At 42.9% G+C, this 16235-nt stretch overlaps 1 protein-coding gene across 1 annotated transcript in view; it reads left to right on the forward strand.

Annotated features, from left to right (window-relative positions):
• LURAP1L (leucine rich adaptor protein 1 like) overlaps window positions 1-15488 on the forward strand; it is a 79772-nt gene extending 64284 nt beyond the window's left edge. Inside the window, exon 3 of the mRNA XM_029605494.1 lies at window positions 14634-15488. Within this exon, the coding sequence (XP_029461354.1) occupies window positions 14634-15020 (387 nt within the window). The 3' untranslated portion in view covers window positions 15021-15488. The remainder of the gene's footprint in view (window positions 1-14633) is intronic.
• Window positions 15489-16235: the final 747 nt, after the last annotated feature.

Raw genomic sequence — 16235 nt, forward strand, 5'->3', positions numbered from 1 at the left:
TCGCCACTGGATATCGACCTAAGTGTTTACACTTGGCATTATCATGTTTGCCAGCAAATCATGGAATCACATGCTTGGCAGTGATATCCACGTCAGTATGATATGAGATATTGCTGCTAAAACAATAAATGTATTTTATAATAACCATGTGCGTATGAAACACAGCACGTCACGGCTGTTTTCTTTTTGAAGTTGGGATTACTTTGAAACCCAATCCCGCCCTTGATTTATATTTTCTGCGTTTTATTGTAAGACTAATTGGCAGACATCTGAATTTTCTGCGGCTTCTTTGCTACATATATGCTAGGCATATGTCTTCCTCCTACTGAAATCCTATTTGGTGTTTCTGATCTGCATGTGCAAATTAGCAGCTTCGTGTTACGCTTTTCAAACAAGGCTTTGGCCAGCTGAATTACTTCTTGTAACGTAATCTATAGCTATTTTTGTTTGATTATGATTTTTTTTTATTCTGTCAGCAGTGAAAGTACCATAGTTTTCTTACTTTTATGTTATTAAAAAAAAAAAAAAAATAAATCAAGTGTGTGATATATAATAGAGATATACCATATATGGGGAAAGTACTGCAATTTTTATTATTCCCTTCTTAATCTTTCCATTTTCACAGTAAAGAGTACAAGCAGAATCAGAAATCGGGGAGAGTCATTCTCAAAAGCATTTCCCCAGGGTAAATTAGTGCTTTACCTGCAGAAGTGACGTGCTATAAAATAGCCCACCCGCTATCCAGGTAAACTTGCATGCACCTGGGTGCAGCCTGCATGAGCGTAGCTCGCCCTGCAGTAAGTAGAGGTGCTCCCGAGGATTGGGTGGGGGAGGATTTGCGCTTGCCCTTAAGCTTTTGTATTTTCAAAAGCACGAGCATGCATTTTCTAGAAAGAAATTCCGTCCGCTAATTAGCAGGGGTAAATGTGTGTGGGTAACTTTTTGGTTCTGTAAATTTCAAAGTTACAAAATAACGCCCCCTCCCCCCCTTTAATCAGGAGCAATGATTTTAAACTAGAGTAACCGGTATGATGTCCCCACTAATACCGGTATATAAAAATTTCTAAATAAATAAATAAGTACTGTTGGACCGACTGGGTCGAGGGGGGGGGGGGGGGGGCACTGTGGAGGTAGCATTCACAGCTCAGTGACACTTCCCTGGCCAGTGACCAACGCTGCAGGGACTGGGCTGGATCTCTGGCAGGTATGAATGAAGGCTCCGGGGGAGGGGTCATGATCCAATAGGCTGGTTCTGACTGAGCTGGAAGCCCGGTGGAGCGGGAGGACACAGCCAAGCCAAAAACAATAGTATGTTATGCCAAAAGATCAAATATAGACTGTTTAAGAAAGCACAGTATACAATTGTATTCCTTGTCGGCTATGACGGTAATCTGCCTCTCATTCACTGCTCCAGCGTTTATTGTTTAACTGTAATTACAGCCCGGAGGAGGGAAAAAAAACAAACAGCATGGCACAACTGTCACCCCCCCCCTTCATTGTCCAAGGGGAGGGGCCTCCTAACCATATGAGGCTGCTTGCTGAAAATAGTGTTTAAAACAAAGGGTACATAATTTGAAAATCTGCAAACATTTTGCTTGACCTTCTGCAAGGACGGGTATCGTTTATTGCCCAGCACGTTAAATGGAAGCCACCGTCCAGTCGCAAGGCCAGGAACTGCTGAATGTTTTCCTCCCTAATGCCCAGGGATGGGTTACCAATTTCCTATCCAGGGACTCTGGCCAGCCGCAGGCCACTTGCTGTTGAGACCCTTTTTGTTTTCATAAAATACTAATTATTCGGCGCTCTTGGGAAGTCATGGGATTAAATTATGCATGAAGCCACGGTGCTAAGCAGCTTTCGCCTTGTGGCCATTTTTTTTCTTTTTTTTTTTTACACTTGATTCATCTGCAAATGTTTTTGTTTTACTGATTTCACTGCTGTCAGCACCTGAGTGAAATAAATGTAATGTTCATCCAGAAATAATTGAGCATGACCCTTGAAGGGCCTCGATTGCAAGCTAGGAACCTTTTTTTTCAACTTTTAGGTTGACTTTTGCCGGCATCCCTCGCAGCACTGTTTAAATAGGACATTCTATACGCAGTGTATTTTTGTTGATCTCAATTCTTATTTCTCATTGGACATAAGTGTTTATGTAAAACAAATATGACTGAAAGATAGACATCTTGGTCTAAAATGAAAATATAGTAGACTCTGTTTTTAGAGAGTAAGTATGTGGGTAATTTTACCAGGCATATATGGTAGGTAATTTTCGAAGGGAAAACTACCCTGGGAAGCATAAAATTTCCCTCCAGAGAAGGTCATTTTCAAAGCCATTTCTTCCGGCAAAAATGAGCATGGAAAGGGACTTTAATGTGCCAGGCGTGCGGGTAAGCTTGCTCGAGTAGTGGAATTAGCTGCGTGTCATCTCCCACACCGGGAAGGCGGGTCTGGGGGAGAGCTTGCACTTATGCATTTGGCCATTCGAAAAATCCAGGGTAAATGTTAAAAGCCGCTTGCGGGGGGTCCATGCGCGCGAGGTTCCCAGCACGCGCACATTGACGTGCCGGTTTTATAGCACGTGCGCCCGATTTTATATCTGCACGTGGATGTGCAGACTCGCACGCACAAGGGCGGGGGGGACGACTTTTTAAGAAACGCGCGCTGACGCGACCGGGTGTTTTCCCCAGGTCCCTCCCAGCCCACTCCTTCCTAACCCCCTAACTAACCTGCCTGCTTTCCCCACCCCCAACTCTTAAAAACTCCCCTAACTACCCTTTTTTTTTTTTTCTCAACTTACCTGCTCTCCCAAACACTAGTAAGTTGCACGGCCCAGCCACGCGCATATCTCATGGTATTGGCGTGCGCCGGCATTTAAAAGTGTACTTGTATGTGCCCAAGTTTTTGTGGGTGTAATTGAGCGCGGGTCTCTTGATAAAGCTCCTTTTCAAAGGGAATGGACGCATGCACATTCCCCTGTGAAAATCGGTGTAACGCTGACGGGTAAGTGCCTTTGAATCTGAGTAGTTGCAGAATTACCCCTCCCAAAAGCACCTGGGTGCTCTGCACCTGTTTGTGTGTTTGGGGGGGGGCGGTAAAATATTGTGTGCACTTTATGAAATCGCCAAGCGTGCCTGCCGACTTACTCCCAGTCCAAACCCGCTCCTTTCTACCACGGCTTATAGGGCCATGCATTAACCCACATGGACTTTTCAGCTACTTGGATGAGGGCAATTTGTAGACAGGTAAAGGGACTGTTTATCCCCCTAAATGGCTTTGAAACATTGCCTGCATTGTTGGACTATATTCATCCAAGGAATTTATGCCAGTTCTCAAACAGAATTTCCATGTGTGAGTTCACTTTGAAAATTATCTCAGGGAAACCACCCGCACATATTTCCACCTGCTAATTTGTGGTGATGGGGGGTGGAGGGGTTGTTTTTTGGCATGGAGAAATACGCACCTACTTCTGAAAATTCAAACGTATGCACGTGTGCGCAAAGCTTTCCCAGCCCTGTGCACTGGAACGCTTCATCCCACTGCGGGGAAATTATCATCAAAGTTTTTAAAGCCCGGCGCGCACAAATACCAGGACATACGCACGTGGCCGGGCCGTGAGCACGCCCAGCGCATTTCCGAAACGGCCCAGCCACGCGCTTATCTCCTGGTATGCGCAGAAGTGCTGGGGTCTGTGAAAGGCGCAGGCTGGGGGTGAGGCCGGCCGGGCCAGCACGTGGAACTTCTTACCTGCTCACATCCCTAGATAGTATTAGCTTGGGAAGAAAACTTTTGTGGGCCCACTTCCAGCTAAAGAGAAGAATCAGAGCAGCAGCAGCAACAGCTGGCTCCCCTCTGCCAGTCAAAGAGGAGAAACAGAGCAGTGGTGGCCAGGCTCCTCTATTCTCACCCAGTCAGAAGAGACAGAGCAGTGGTGGCCAGGCTCCTCTATTCTCACCCAGTCAGAAGAGACAGAGCAGTGGTGGCCAGGCTCCTCTATTCTCACCCAGTCAGAAGAGACAGAGCAGTGGTGGCCAGGCTCCTCTATTCTCACCCAGTCAGAAGAGACAGAGCAGTGGTGGCCAGGCTCCTCTATTCTCACCCAGTCAGAAGAGACAGAGCAGTGGTGGCCAGGCTCCTCTATTCTCACCCAGTCAGAAGAGACAGAGCAGTGGTGGCCAGGCTCCTCTATTCTCACCCAGTCAGAAGAGACAGAGCAGTGGCCACCAGGCCTGTGCTGCCAAGGAATGGGGAGAGAAAATGCATGCGTGGAGGGAGGGGGAAGAGTATGCATGTACATGTGGGGGAGGGCTGATAGAACATGTATGAATACGTGTGGGGAGAGGGGAGAGAGAGCATACGTGGGTGAATGCGTGTGGGGAGAGGGAATAGAGAGCATGCATGGATGAATGAGTGTGGGGGAGAGGGGTTTAGAAGAGGTGTGAATGACCTGGAAGACTAGGGAGAGGGTGAAAGGCAGTGAAAAAGGATGGGGCAAGAAGGGGTGAGATAGCAGGAATGGGGTTGAGGAGATGGCAAAAGAAGGTAGGAGGGTAAAGGACAGAAGAAAGGGGCTGGAGGCAGGGTAAGATGTGGAAAAACAGAGGTAGAGAGAGTGCTGATGAGAGGACTAGAAAAGGAGGAAAGTGAGGATGGGAGAGGAAATGAGTAAAGGGTGGAAGTAGATGACTGGAGATTGGGGGAAATAGACTGGGAAAGAAAGGAGAATGTGAGAGGATGGACTGGGAAGTTGATGGGAGCAAGAGATGGAAAGCTGGTGGATAGGTGAGAGTTGAAAATAAAGATTGAGGATTGAAAGGTGAGGAGAGAGAATGAGGGGTGAGATTAGCTATGAGTAGTTAGAGGCAGAAAAAAAGAAATGAAGAAAAGAGATGAAAGTGAAAAGTCAGACATATGTACAGGAGGAAATGAAGACACGATAGGAGAGAAGAAATGAAAGGATACCCTGCATAAGGCTGTAAGAGAAGCAGAAAACAGACGGCTTAACCTAGAAAAATAAGGAGGGCAATATTCTGAGTGACTTAGCTGGATAAATGGTGGGTGGGGTGAGAGCATTCTGGGGAGGAGCTGAATTATCCAACTAACTCCCATATTCAGAGTTAGCCAGATAATTTGGTCGGCCAATAGACCTATCCTAAAGTTAGTTGGATAAACTTATCAGGCCGACTTTAGGATAGCTGGGTGTGTTCAGCAGTAATAAGTTTATCCAGCTAACTAGCTCAGCCACACAACGGCTTAATATCTACCTCAAGATGTCCAGATAATAAAAGTAGAAAGCATTTTATTTTTTGTTTATTGGTTGGAATATGTCTGTATTAGAAATATATATCCTTTCACTTTGCTCAGCAGAGGAGGGAAATACATTTCTGTTTCTTCAGTGTTGCAATACATGTGGAGTCTGGCTTCTCAGGATTTCCATTTCAGGTTTTGTCTCCACGTTTCTAATTTCTGGGTCACGTATTCTGTATTTGGTGGGGTTCCGTCTGTGTTCTGCATGTGTAGCTGAGATGAGGTATACTGCTAGTGTGCAGGGATTGATAGTTTTTTCTTCTGTTTTCCCAGTTGGAGGAATGTTTGCAGTATTTGCAGTGCCTCCTTTTCAGAGGTAGGGTTGTTGCTTTGAGCTCTCGGTATATTAGTGCTCTTTGGGGATGGCAAATTTGCTACATTGGTACTTAGTGTGCTTTTTATTGGGTTTTGTGTTGCTTCCCAGAGGGCCTGGTACAGGACGGAGTTTGTTTCTGAGATGATGCCAAAATTTGAATATTCATCTTTGTATGGTGAGTAGTAAGGTGAAATATCTTCCTTCTGCTCTGCACCTAGGGTGTTTCTGTGAACACAGAGTAATTGTTTACAGAACCAGAGATGCAGGATTTCTATAGGGTGGGGCTTCCCTCACCAGTCCTCGGGACCCCACAGCCAGCTGGGTTTTCAGGATATCCACCATGAATATGCATGAGGTAAATTTACATATGCCGCGTCTCCATGGTATGTAAACGTACCTTGTGCATATTCAAGGTGGATATCCTGAAAACCCGGCTGGCTGTGGGGGTCCCCAGGACAGGTTTGGGAGGCCCTGCTCTAGGGGTTCTGTTCTGTTTCGTATAGTTTGGGGTTAACAAGAGATCACGCACTTATGATGGATTAAATGATGTTATTGAATGATCGATCTTTACCTGCCCTCATTTACTGTGCTAATAACGCTTGAGTGGCAGTAGTAAGACGTGTGTGGATATGAAACGACATAGTAAGCAAACATTTTACTCTGCACCTCCTCAGTGCAGGGGGCCCCCAAATTCTGCTTCTTATGAGCGGTGTTTGCCCTTTTAGTGACACGGCATCTGTGGCCTCAACAGGTCACCTACCAGCAGCGTGAGTCCGAGGCCTTCGTCCAGATCCTGCCCCTGAAGTGTGAGGTCGGCACTCTGTAGGCGTGTTAATGCTGGGAGTACTTTGAGATGTTACATGTGATATGGGCGGGCAGGAGGAGTCTGGAATCAGCCTTTAGCACAAGGCTGAGGGAGCAGGTGTCTCTGCTTGCGGAGGACACTTGGGTGGTCTGTACCTGTCACAGGGCCTGAAGAAGTTGTGATATCCTTTTGGGGAAGGAATGCCTGAAAGGGGCAAGATGATCCAGAGCCGAGGAAGATCAAGCTGATTCACCAGAGTGATTGGGAAAAAGTGTTTCAGAGAAAGTTTTAGGGTCCGCGGAATGCCTTAGAGAAAAGGATGAAGGGTACCCAAGGGAGAACAGTCCGCCTGGGAAAATGCAGGGTATTGGCTGATCAAGCAATTCGGCCAGAAGCTCAGCAAAGAAAGGAACTGTGAAGATCCGCAATACAAATAAGGAACTGGGAGGGCCCAGAGTGGAAGGGTTCCTGTCCCAAAGAGCTTACCTTTTTGGGAAGGAGTGTGTGAAAGAGACTGAGATTTTTGTGTTTTTGGACTTTGAGTACAGTTTGGTGTACAGTGGACAAATGTGCAGAGCATGTGGAAGTACACACAGAACAGCTCTTGGCCATGCGTTTCAGTTTTACGGGGGTTTTTTTGTCGCATGCAAAACCCAATAACCAGATATAAGAAGGCTGGACGGGCAAAGGCTGACTGACATTGAAGGCGGATTCAGTATCAGCCTTTGCAAGAATTGCTTCCGGATGCTTACTGCACTGAGCACAATTAAGGGGAAATAAAATCATTGACCGATGCCCCTTCAGGGTATGATAGTTTGTGAATGGAATAAATGTTGCCTGACTCTTTCTTTGGCACAGTGCCCAAAGGAACTCTAATAATGATGAATGGCTTCTCTGGGGACGGGCTTGCCGTTAGCCCTAGGGAAAGTTTCCTGGTAGAATCTTTTGGTTTGGTGGTTCCCTGGGTTTGTTTATAGATTTTGCATTGCTCCCTCAAAAAAAAGGTGTTTCAGCGCCTTTGGAAAGAGACAAGCAGCCCCACTGTGAAACCAGAATGCATAGTTTCCACGTTGTTGCGTGCCAATCTAATTGTGGAGGGGGACGGGGGGTGGTGTGGGATTATCACCAGCCCTTGCAGTTGTGACACTGTCTGCCTGCTGTTTGGTATGGAGGATGCCAAAGAGTGTTGGACACTGCAGATAGAGTTAGAATTGCCAGAATCTGCACTAGGTGACTCGGTTGCAACTGCTGTTCATTCTGCCCGTTAATTCCCACCCTCCGGAGACAGCCGTGTGCTCAGAAAGCAGTTTCTGCATGTGTAAGGGCCATTGCAGGCGTCCCTTGTTGCAGGGTGCTGAGAGTAGAGCCCAGGTTCTGGTCTGCACCTGAGTACCTGCCGGTGGTGACTTTTTTTTTTTTCTTTTCCGTGGCATCACCTGACAGCGGAGCGGCGCGTGCCATGGCACACTGGTTGGGGAAACTATGTTTTTAGACTACCAGCAATGTGTAGACTTCAGCGGAGCCAGTTGAAGGTTGCCGCAACAGCCCGCAGTAAAATCCACAAGATGCCTCAGATTTGTTAAAGTCTGGAAGGGCTGGCATTATAAGTGCAGGCTACGATGATTGTTGAGCTTCCTGACTGAAAGGAGGCCAGTTCAGGTGCACTTTTGTTATGTCTTCAGACATTTTGTTTACATATTGTAAGCCAGACACTTGCGTCAGTAGACCAAGGTGAAATAGATCTCTCTTTCTCTCGTTTAAAGACAATAAGAATATTTCATTATGTTTCTTACAAGTATTGGAGAACGTTCTTGAGAAAACACGTGTGTGTGTGATGCACAGCAGATAGGAAAGGAAGTCACGACTCTGTTCCCTGGGTATTAAGCTGGCACCCCTGGGCTGAAAAACGCATTGTCAGAAGGAAACTCCCCACAGAGTTTCCCTTTCAAGATGCGCAGCAGCACCACGGATATAAAGTGCTCACAGATTTTTTTTTTCCCCTGCTTTGCACCAGGCAGTGAAATCTCCCTGTGATGTCTGTTGGCTCTACCCTCCTCCCACCCCCGTGCCCATCCCTACCCCCTCTGAGGCAGAGTTAAGAAACATCCCCACTGTGAAACAGCATGGGGTACTGCTACCCTCAAAGGAGGAGGGCAAATTTCAGCCCCTAATTTTACTCAGATAGTTGTCCAACTAAACTCTTTTGAAAATTGCCCTGGGGGGAGGGGGTATTTTTCAAAGCCATTTCCTTAAATAAAACAGAAATGGGCTTCTTCAACATTACCCACCCAATATGCTGTCAAAATTATGCATGCAAGGCCTATGTGCATGTGCTTTTTACCCTCAACATATGGAGAGGAGTTTTTATGGGCAGGGTTGGGGGCAGAGTTTGAAATTATGTGCTTAGTTTTCTGAAAAAAAAAAAAAAAAAAAAGGTATGCACACACATTGGCAGGTGTAAATGTGTGCATGGAGCTGGCTCTAGGCTAGCGGATGCCCTATGCAAAAACTGCACCCTACTTTACCCCTCAGTCTTCTAGCTGCCAACTGACTCCCTCACAGGATTTTTTGCTTCGGATGTACTTGAAAAGTTTTTATTAGTTTGTACTTCGGTGGTAAGCATCTTTTCAAATTCTCTAAGGACCTGCTTTCAAAAAGCATTTACACACTTTTTAAAATTAGGTTTTACACCTATAAATGCATTTTACTCGAAAGTGGACTTTTCAAAATTGCTACAATATATGCCTTTGAATTTGTCCATAGGATTTTCTCATGTAAGCGCACCTTAAACGAGTAAATGGCTTTTGAAAATTGCTGCGATAGTGTGTGACATTTTTGCGCGTCGTTCCTCTGAAAGTTACCTCCTTAGCCTGTCTGATTACTTTTTTTAAAACATCTGATTTCTAGTGCTTATGCTGTTCCCTGTTTTCCTCAGTTGGGTCTACTTTCCATTTTTGAATGATGCCCTTTTGCCTTTTATTGCCTCTTTCACTTCAGTATGAAACTACACCAGCAGTCAATTGGGTTTCCTTCGACCTTTTTTTTTAATGCATGGAATATGTTTTGTCTGGGCCTCACGGGTGGTAATTTTAAAAACTGTCCTCACCTTCTGCAAGTTTTTAACCTTGTGAATTTCTCGTTTTAGGTCTTTTTTTTTTTTCTAACATATTTAGCATAGTCTCCATTTTTATACTTAAATGCTACGGAAGTAGTATTTGCCTCCACTGATGATGCCAGATATTATTACATTATGATCGCTTGTGGCTATGCGGATTCACCACCTTTATCTCTTGCACCACATGCCATTGAGAACGAGATCTTCTATGGTTCCCCCCACCATTGGTTCCATGCATGTTTTACCTCCCTTCATGCCCTGATGTGACCTTTACCCAATCAGTGCTCAGATAATTGTGTTACCCATTTTACTAGCTAGTCTAATCCCTGCTAGCATGTCATAGTCCTTTTCCTCATCCTGGCCAGGCAGGCAGTAATACAGTATATGCCCACTACTATGTGATTCCTCTGTACACTTTCTGACCATAAGGATTCCAGAGTGCAGTTTTTTTTCTTACACAACTTTTATCCTGCTTGACTCTATGCCATCCTTTGCATATAGAACTGACCCATCACCAATTTTATCTGTCCTGTCATCTTGCTATAATTTGTACCCTGGTGTTAGTTTCCCATTGTTTGTTCCTTCCACCAGGTCTCCGAGATGCCTGTTATGTCTGTAATCTTCCTTTACGCCATATAGTCTAACCCTCTAGTCTTATTTTTCAAACTTCTGTCATTTTCCTACAAACATTTTAAAGAAGGTATTTCTATTTTTATATGTACCCACAATCTTCTTATTATCAGATGAATCAGGCAGCTTGGAAACATTTGTAGCTGTACATTGTATATTTAAATGCACCTGGACTTTTTCAGCTTTTACAACCACCTCTCTATTGTGACATTCTAACTTAGTTTGCCTGTATCCTTTGCAGAAACCTTCCTCCGGACCATGCACTGCTGAGTGACTGCCTGCTTTCCCCCATATTCTAGTTTAAAAGCTGCTTTTTCTCCTTTTTTTTTTTTTTTTGTTAGCACCATCAGTCTGATTCCACCCTGGTTGAGGAAGGAGCCCCTCCCATTTGGAATAGGCTTCCCCTTCCCCAGAATATTCGCCATTACCTAACCAATCTAAAACCCTCTTCCCTGCACTATCGCCATCTTCACACATTGAGACTCTGGAGCGCAGCCTGCTTCTGGGGTCCTGGGCGTGGAACAGGGAGCATTTCTGAGAGTGCAACCCTGGAGGTTCTGGATTTCAATTACTTAAACTTAAATTTAGCCTCCAGAACCTCCCTCCTGCACCTTCCTGTGCCATTGGCACACTCATGTACCACAACAAACAGTTCCTCCCCAGTGCTCGCTCAAATCTTGTGCGTGATGTCTGCTACCTTTGCACCAGGCAGGCAAATTATTTCAAATTGCCTACTACGCTGACTGCCCTAACCCTTCCTTCCTGGACATGGACCCCTGGAGATACATTTTTGGCACAAGAGGGTAAAGCATCATTTGGAGGGCTGACCCTAATTACGAGATCACGTCTAGCAACAGCAAGGTGATGGTCTTCTGCCAGGCGACCTTGCTCTTCCAAAGCAGCACAAGGGCTGCTCTACTGGAGTTGGAACCACTCTACTGTTTCCTTTCTATGGGGCCGATGTAATAAGATCTGCAGCGAAACGGGCGCTAGTTGTGAGCATGGGGTTTTGATCACCATGTGCAGCTAAAGCCGGTGCCTTCGCAGGATGTAAAAAAAAAAAAAAAAAATTATGCAAATGATTTGTGCGCACAAATCAGCGCACTCATGAAGAAACGAGTGCACATATGTGTGGTGAGGCCCTATGTAATAAGTGGCTGCATTCGCGCCAATAATCCATGCCGAAAGTACATGCATAAAAGCAATGTGGAGAGTGTCTGGGTCTCGCTTTTTAGTGAAATTATGCTCTTGGAATAGGAATAAACTATCTAGCAATTTTACATTATACTTTATTATACAAACTGTTTTCAACTTTACTTATACTTTAATGTGCACACTGTCTCCAGCAATATTTATACTGTATTCTACATAAAAATTATCATAGAACAACTTTTATATAACCCACGGACCATTAACATCTTTTGAACAATGTGTCATAGATCATACAAGCATATCAATAAAAGATATGAAACCTTAAACCCTCATACCCATTCATACCTTACCCCACATTCATACCACACATACTTCAAACCTCACACATTCTCCACAAAATATCATCTAAAACCAATAACCCCATCACATATTAAAACATGTTTCCTGAACATAATGTGCTTAACACTGAAGATTATATACTGTAGTCTGATGAGAACCTCGTTTCACCCCTCACCTCGGGGCGTCATCAGGGATAACACAAATCCTTTTTCATTCATACAACCAAAGATAAATCCCTATGCCTCCTTAACTTCTCCAAACGCTTTCAATAAACATTTCCTTATTTATTTATTTAAAGAGTCTTCTATACCGATGTTAGTCGAAACATCACCTCGGTTTACATGGAACAAAAGCAATGGAAATTACAAGTAACAGGGGAAGGGTAAGGGGTACAAAAACCCAATAGGAGAGCAGAGAAGCATGGGAACAAACAACAAGTGAACTATAATGTCATAAGAACAAGGACATAGTCAAATTCAGGTCGTGATCCATCACAATTCAATATTCATCAAGGGTGTTGGGGAAAGGCTTGTTTGAATAGCCAGGTTTTGAGCTGGGCTCTGAATTTGGTGATGCAAGGTTCAAGTCTGAGGTGGGTTGGGAGTGAGTTCCAGTGCATAGGTCCAGCAATGGAGAGCGCCCGATCCCTTGTAGCTGTGAGGTGTGCTTTCTTTAGAGATGGCACATGGAGGAACCCTTTGTTAGTGGTCCTTGTCGGTCGATTCGAGCAGGCAAATTGGAGGGGATCTACCAGCCAGTTGGAGTGATGGGAATATAAGGCTTTATGGATAATGGTCAGGGATTTAAAGAGGATGCGGGAGGGAATAGGGAGCCAGTGTAGGTCCTTCAGTATAGGGGAAATATGGTCATATTTGTGAGCGTTGGAGAGGGTTCTAGCTACAGTGTTCTGTAGCATTTGGAGGGGCTTTAAGGAGGAGTAGGGTAGGCCAAGTAAGAGGGAGTTACAGTAATCCATCTTGGATGGATTACTGTAACTCCCTCTTGGGGAGTTACAGTACTGGACGACAGTGCGGATGTCACTAGCGTGAAGGAGAGGTTTCATGTTTTTTAAGACTTTAAGTTTGAAGAAACCCTCTTTGAGTATGGCACTGATATGTTTTTTGAAGTTCAGTTGTTGGTCAATTAGGACCCCCAGGTTCCTTGCGCAGGGCTGTACATGAGGAATCTTGATAGAGTCAATTGTGAGTGCGGGATTGGTAGGAGGGTGATGGGATATGAGGAGGAGTTCAGTTTTGGCAGTGTTTAGAGCAAGGTGGAGGTTGGTAAGTAAGGAGTTGATGGCAGCGAATACTTTCAATGAGTCCTGTTATTCGCATGGGTCCACCTAACATACACCTGTTCTGGTGTGGTGGTCTTACTTTCCCAATCTTAGCTTCAGTCACTTAACCTTCTAATGAGCACGCTCATCATCCCCTTCTCAAGCAAATCTCGCATCACTGTTTTCTCCGGTTAACACACACACGAAATTAATTGTTTCAACACGTAGTCTCATCACAAGCCTTTATCAAAATCTTTTATTTCTCCATGCTTAAACCTTTTCATTGTGTCCCATTACACCATGTGTATGGTTTAATGGGACAGAATTAAAATGGTTATATATTTTATTCTGTGGGGAGCGATTAAGAGGTGCCTGAGTGAGTGAGTTTGTGTGTGGGAGGAAGAGGGGCTGAAGGTTTGCCTAGGGCACCTAATACTCTGGTACCGACTCTGAGCCAAGTTGGAGTTGGATTTTGTTTCCTGTGTTTTAATAAGCTGTCTATCTAGTAAAATTTTGCTTTACCTATATCATTGTTTAATTTGTTTTATTGCTTAAAGCAACTTGAGGGTTTGGATGTTACCATTGCAAGAGTAAGTCACAGGAAGTGCAGGACAGTTGGATGTGGGTCTTTGGTTCAGTTTTCCATGTAGTCAAGTTGATCCTTCTTGTAGGAATACTTTTTTTTTTTTTAAATGTGCTGTTTTACAAAACAAATTAATTGATGTGATGCTGCTTTTGTATTGCAGAGTATAAAGGAGGGGTTTGTATGACACTCCCCCAGTTTTTGCCCCCCCCCCATGATATTTTCTGTCATCTGTTCTTTCATTATTAGATAAAATTGCAGCTTCTGTTATCCAAGATTGCTTGATTTGTAGTTTTTTTGATAATTTATCATATTGTCGTAAATTATATGAAAGAGTGAAGGGAAGAGGAGAGCCAAAAAGTTACAGCTGCCCATGTTTGTTTGTTTATTTGTGAATATTTATATTCCACTGATCCTATCATTTGTTTCTCTTGGTGAATCACAACAGAAATATAAAATAGCATCCAACCTTTTTATGTAATACTGGACAAAATTGTGATTATTTTTTTTTTTTTTTTTTTTTGCGATCTGATGTTAGGATGTGATTTCATTAAACAGTTCAAACAACATGCATTTTTTGGAATTCTTGCATTCCTAAAACAGTTACGTGAAAAAGTCAACAAACTTACCATGTACTGTCTAGGTAAACAATTATAAACTTCAGCGTGTGCTTCTAAGGCAATGATACATTATCAAAGAGAATGACACTCAAGGCCTGTAATGAGACAAAGCAACATTTTTTTTTTATGGTGGGGGGGAGGGAGAAGGAAGTAAAACTTGATCTATTATTTAGAGTGTAAGGTTTAATTTTAAATAGGGCTTGGTGGCTCTTTTCTGTTGATATTATATAATACGCTAGAACATTCAGGGAAAGTGAAAGACAATGGAAACTCTTCTGTTGAATAAGTGATACCTAGAGTATTTACTGGAATGTCCATAATCTCATGAATTAATTTGCCTGAAAACAAATGAGGATTCTCTGTATAGCTTTGAAACTCCTATTTGTTTTATTCTGATAGTCAATGGCCATATCCATACTATTGCTATTTTTGCAATCATTGTTCACTTGCAAATTATAATGAAGCTCAAACATCATTGTCTCGTACACAGGTTCTTCTGAGAGCCACTGACGTCAAACTGATGCACCAGCTGCTCATCATCAATGAAAGCATTGAGTCCATCAAGTGGATAATTGAAGAGAAAGGCATCATAACTAGCAGGGGCAGCAGTTTAAGCGGCAGCCTGTGCAGCTTGTTGGAGAGTCAAGACACATCGTTTCGGGGGAGTTACAACAGCTTACAGGACTGCAGTGATGGAATGGATGGAATATCGGTGGGGAGTTATCTGGATACCTTGGCAGATGATGTCCCCGGTCATTGCACCCCTTCTGATTTGGACCAGTTTAGCGATGCACATCTTATAGGAAATTCCATAGATAGCCAGTCCTTTCACAAGCGTAATAAAAATGATTCAGACGAGTACTACTGTTTTGGTTAACAAAAAGTTGTTAAAAATGGAACTTGTGGGCACATAATTTGTACTTATTCCCTTTCTTGCTGCTATCTTATGCTTTGTGGCTTGAATTCATTTGAACTTTAAGTTGGTAAGGAAAAAAGGAAAACCTTTTGGAAGTTAAATACTTTAACTGGCATTAGGAGGTTTTTATATATTGCTTGAAAAATATTAATTGAAACTCTACTTTGTGGACAAATATAAGATCAAAAGAATGCAGCTCTGAGAAGAAGGTATTCTGAACCTAACTATTGTCCTTTCTGTTTCTTACTCTGAGTATTTTTCTTCTGTATGTTTTCTTAATTTATTGCTGTAATTATTTTCTTTATTTTAAAATGCCACACTGCAGTTCCCAGATTAAGAAAACAAGCATCATTTCTAAATCATCAGGGATTCATTTACAAGTAATTGTCATTTTCCTGTTTGACAATAAAACTGCCTATAATCCCTGTATCTTGCAGTTCTCATTCTTTAACAACCTTTAACATAAATATTTGTCATATTCAGAAAGCCACTTGGATGAACAGAATTGGAATGGGCATTTTTCTATGTTGTATCTCAATGTGTGAACCTTGTGTACTGTCAAATGCATAGTATTATATATAATAGTATCTTAGATATTCTTGCTAAGGAGAAACCAACCTAAAGGTTTCGATGATTGCATTTTTTTTATTATATTTTATGTTGTAATAAAAGATATGGCATTAAAATAGGTGAAAATGGGCAGATGAGCTAACAATTGTATTATACTGTATAAAGAATTGTAGATACAATATAAAGTGTGACTTTGACCTTTGTATAAACCAAAGACACTGATCAAGAATAATGGAAAATGAATTTATAAATGGTGAAAGTCAAGTTATCTGTACCCTGTCCATACTGAACCCGTGTTTTGGTAATGTGCCACATATAGTAGACCAATTCTATTTCAGATCTATGTTACTAAAGCAAATGTCAACAGGCAGGCCTTTTAGTGGCAGACAATGAATAAGGTCTTTCTTGGAATGTTTTGTTTTTTTTCAATTTCTTGATTAATCACATTTGTAAAACAGCGATGTACAAGTAAAAAAAAAAAAAAAAAACCAAATATGCTAACATTAATTATATTATACCATAATAAACAAGAGAACTAAATATACAATAAAAATGTGCTAACATTGACAGCTAAAACATATCATGATAAAACTAAACAAATGGCTA

The sequence above is a fragment of the Rhinatrema bivittatum genome, chromosome 1 (assembly GCF_901001135.1).
Source record: "Rhinatrema bivittatum chromosome 1, aRhiBiv1.1, whole genome shotgun sequence".
NCBI lineage: Eukaryota > Metazoa > Chordata > Amphibia > Gymnophiona > Rhinatrematidae > Rhinatrema > Rhinatrema bivittatum.